Genomic DNA, 4,403 nt, shown 5'->3' with positions numbered 1-4,403 from the left:
GATGGATAGGTCCACTTTGACAGTTTCCTGAATAAATCCCTGGAAAAACACAGATTCACCAAAACTTGTGGAACTTATTAGTTTAAACCTCTAAACATATGTTGGTGATCATTTTCATGCATCTATACAAGTTTATTGACGGTTTATGATGAGTGTTAACTACCGTCAACACGTGTCGAGCACTCCAGCAGTGGTTCTAACCACTCCAACAGTGCTCTGACCACTCCAACAGTGGTTCCGACCACTCGCCCATGCCCTCATCATTGTCTCCCGTTGCCCAGGCGCCGGTCATGGTGGCCCCTGCACTAGCACCCCCACCGTAGGCCTCCCGAATGGTCACCCGGTCACAAATCGGCACTCTTCGTTCAGTCCAGCGCTACGGCTCCTCCACCACCCACTTCGTCGTCTCGCCGATACCGGCGAATTACCAGAGTGCCTTGGCCAACCCTCAGCGGAGGGTTGCCATGGCTGATGAGCACAAGGCGCTCATTGACAACAAGACATGGTGCCTCGTTCCTCGTCCTCCCAGCGCCAACATTGTAACGAGCAAGTGGATTTTGAAACATAAATTCCACTCGAATGGTTCCCTTGCCCGCCACAAGGTACGTTGGGTGGTTCATGGATTCTCCCAGCGCCACAACATTGACTACGATGAGACATTCAGCCCTGTCATCAAGCATGCGACTGATACATGTCATCCTCAGCATTGCTGCCCCACGCTCCTGGCTGATCCACCACCTTGACGTGAAGAATGCTTTTCTTCACGGTCATCTCATGGAGACGATGTACTGCCAGCAGCCTCCAGGCTTCATCAACCTTGCTCATCCTGATAATGTTTGCCTTCTGCAGCGCTCTCTTTATGGCCTAAAATCGGCTCCTCGGGCCTGGTACTAGCGCTTCGCCACCTATCTTCGATAGCTCAGCTTCGTTGCCTCTGTCTCCGACACATCCCTCTTTGTGCTCAAAGAGGGGGATGCCACTGCCTATCTACTCATGTACGTCGACGACATCATCCTTATGGTGTCATTGACCACCCTTCTATAGTGTATCATGGCACTTCTTCACTCTGAGTTTGCCATGACGGACCTCGGTGACCTGCACCACTTCCTCGGCATCTCCGTCACGCGCTTGCTAGAGGGCCTATTCCTCTCTCAGCACCGGTACGCTGTGGAGCTTCTGCAGCGGGCGGGCATGGTCGAGTGTCACCCTATAGCCACACCGGTTGATGCTCGTGCCAAGCTCTCCACCACCATATCGGAGTATTGCCAGCGCTCTGTAGTACCTAACACTCACCCATCCCGAGCTCGCCAATGCGGTCCTGCAGGTGTCCCGTTGATTCATCAGTTCACTAGACATCATGACCAAAGGCTTACCTGTACAATTGTTCACTGACTTTAGGTCCAGTCTTTGCGTTTGAGTTCCTCCCGCTGCGACTACGGGCGGGTATTAGATATGTATAGTCATGTATAGTCCTGTATACGTTGTATCATCTTGTACTCCAAGCCACATTGGGCTATATATATGAAAGGTCACCCCCTAAGAGGGTGCGTGGTGTTTCCCTATCTCTCCACAGATAGATACAAGTGTGTCCTACATGTTAGTGACCAAATCAGCTTGGGCACACCTTGGCCCCTTGTGTCAGAGAGATGTTTTAGACTTTAGTTTGTTTCTTTGCACCTTATCTCTCTCCCGCCTGCATTATCGCTCCCTTTTACTCTGCTATCTGGGATGGCTGAGGTGGCAATTGCTGACAAATGGCGGAGGTAAGAACTAAACAATGGTACGCAACAAGCAATTGTGAGGTGAGTGGCTAGGCAGGGAAGTGGACTCAAGCAGTGTTGAGGCTTTGGAGACAAAAACAGAGCAGAGGGTCTCAACAGTGAAATATGAGCTGTTGCTGCTTATCCACCAATTTCTTAGGCCCACCATCGTGGGGCCTCACTTTTCAGCAATTGCCTCTCATTAGCAGCACACTATCCACACTCTCTCTGCTTGTGCCACCACAGTCACCTAATGACAGCATGGAGCAACAAGGTTCTAAAACTCAATATCTGGAACTCAAGAAGTTGCTCAGCCACCTCACCTTGTGGTAACTATGCAGGAATAAGACTTAACCAACTTTTCAATTTAGGATTTGGACTTCTATATTTATTCATTTAGTGCTTTTCTAATAAAAAATGCACATTCATATAGTGCCAAAATGCTAACATATATTGCATATCTTTTGACTACCAAATAATTATTAACAATGGGATGCAAATGAACAAAGGTGGAGGAGTATAACTGGTTTAATATAGTTGATTGTTTGCTAAAGCCATGTGGGAGGATTATATAGGAGTACATTGCTCAGGGGACAAGAAGTTTGCCTTAGAGATAAGGCAAGCTAGGATTGCAAAGGATCCTAATCTATCATATCTAGAGATATCCCAATATACTCTAACATCCTCTGCTGTGGTGCCGTCATAGCAGGAGTGGCACAAATGGTGAGACTGGAAAACAAGACGAGTGTTGTAAGTCGACAAGCTAACATCCCGTCCCTCCCCTTCCTCCCGCGTCACGAGTGATTGGTGTCGAGGAAGCCAAGAGTGATGGAAAGGAGCTATGGTCAATGATTTGATATCCATGATCCAGATAGCATCATCGACGAAGCGCATAGCTAGGTAAGCGCTGGTTTTACCAGCTTGTCGTCCATGATCGGCACTACGCATCGCTAGCATCAGCTTGTACCCACTGCTTCTGTCGCTCAATTGGTGTTTTTAGTTAGTTACAACCAAGTGTAATCCACCATCTAGCAGTGCCTTGTGTCCATATTTACCCAATCACCAATGGCATCTCATCATGAAGTGAGGTTGGGCGTGTACTTATTTTTCTAACTTCTCTTAATGAAATACGTGCTAAGCACACTTCTAAAAAAATGAACCAGATAGCTGCACAAGGGGACGCCATGATATAGTGGCGCATAGGAAAAGGAAATGTATGTTGGATATAATATGAGCTTGGCCCATATAATATTTAATAATTAAATAAAACTCTATGGTACGTAACATTAAGTGTTGTATGGTTTAGTATCATACGGGATTTTGACTGAACGCTGACTCAGCTTATATGGTTAGAAATTATTCATCTAAATTGAGAAGCTGAGAAAAGGATAATGCACACGCGCGCGTCGCCACCGCCGGCCGGGCCATGGCGTGGCAGGCAGGCAGGCGGTGAGCGAGCGGGCGTGGCCAGTCTTTTGCCACTTAAATCCATATTATCACATGAGTTTCGCTCCGTGATGGTGGAGGCGAACTGACAGTGTCAGTTACCGTCCCTTCCGCTTCCCTTCTCCTAGGATTCTCCGCTGCCTTCGTCCCCTTCCCCTGCCGCAGCCATATATCCGCAGTTCTCTATCAGTACAGACCCAGTCTTCCGCAACCCCTCCCGAGAGAATCCACATCTCCGCAGCCCTCTGTCTTCCCCGTCCTATACCTCTGCGCGCACGGAGTAGCGGGAGAGCAGGTGCCTCCGGAACCCTCGTCCGCTGGAGAACCTTGCACGGGGTGCACGGCGATTAGGTTTTTTGGGAGCGATCCGTGACTGCTCGTCCATGTATGCCTTCTTCTTGGTGGCCGATCTCGTCTTCTTCCCGGTGATTGCCTACGGAACCGCAAGCTGTCTTCTTCCTGGTGATCCGTTCGTGGGACTGCACTGCGAACATCGTCCTGCACCGACTATGGTCTGCGACTTCGAGCAACGTACTATGTCGACTGGTGCGAATGGAGCCTCCGATGCCCTTGGCATGGGACCCTCCGCTGGGTACACTCTAATCTCTGTGATTACTGTACTCGCCGCTATTGTATTGGTCTGTATGTCATCTCTGCATACTGTAGCGTTCATTAGAGAAATACACATGCACATATTTGCTATCACGAACCTACTGATGTTATTTTTCTAGATTAAACTGATAATGAAAATACCTAAATTTTTGACATTCCAAAAACCTAATGTTAGGCAATTTTCTGTCAATGGTTTTGCTGCTGCTTTGAAGCCAAATAATTTTGATGGCAAGAATTTCATGATATGGCGTGCCAAGATGGTATTGTGGTTGACTGCGATGAACTGCTATCACGCCGCGCAGGGGAAGCCTGAACAGTTTACTCCTGAGGAGGAGCAAAAGTTCTTGGATGCCGATAACCTGTTTCGAGGCGCCGTGATTAGTGCATTTTATCCCAAGTATGAGAAAAACTACATATCTTGCACATCAGGCAAAGAGTTATGGGATGCTCTTGAGGCAAAGTTTGGGGTTTCTAATGCTAGCAGTGAGCTGTACCTTATGGAGCAGTTGTATGACTACAAAATGGTTGAAAACCGTTCTGTGGTCGAATAGGCTCATGAGATACAAGCGCTAGCGAAGGAACTAG

At 48.1% G+C, this 4,403-nt stretch overlaps 1 protein-coding gene across 1 annotated transcript; it reads left to right on the top strand.

The window, feature by feature from the left end:
- Positions 1-332: 332 nt before the first annotated feature.
- LOC136460185 (uncharacterized mitochondrial protein AtMg00820-like) lies at positions 333-743 on the top strand. The gene has a single exon (XM_066459990.1). The coding sequence runs from the start codon at positions 333-335 to the stop codon at positions 741-743; it is 411 nt and encodes a 136-aa protein (XP_066316087.1).
- Positions 744-4,403: the final 3,660 nt, after the last annotated feature.

The sequence above is a fragment of the Miscanthus floridulus genome, chromosome 6 (assembly GCF_019320115.1).
Source record: "Miscanthus floridulus cultivar M001 chromosome 6, ASM1932011v1, whole genome shotgun sequence".
Taxonomy (NCBI): Eukaryota; Viridiplantae; Streptophyta; class Magnoliopsida; order Poales; family Poaceae; genus Miscanthus; species Miscanthus floridulus.
The sequence above is the reverse complement of the archived record's forward strand: the minus strand, read 5'-3'. Positions and strand labels throughout refer to the sequence as shown.

What these genes read in the sequence shown, in the direction of transcription:
- LOC136460185 (XM_066459990.1), top strand. Translation starts at nt 333, where the DNA reads ATGGTCACCCGGTCACAAATCGGCACTCTTCGTTCAGTCCAGCGCTAC.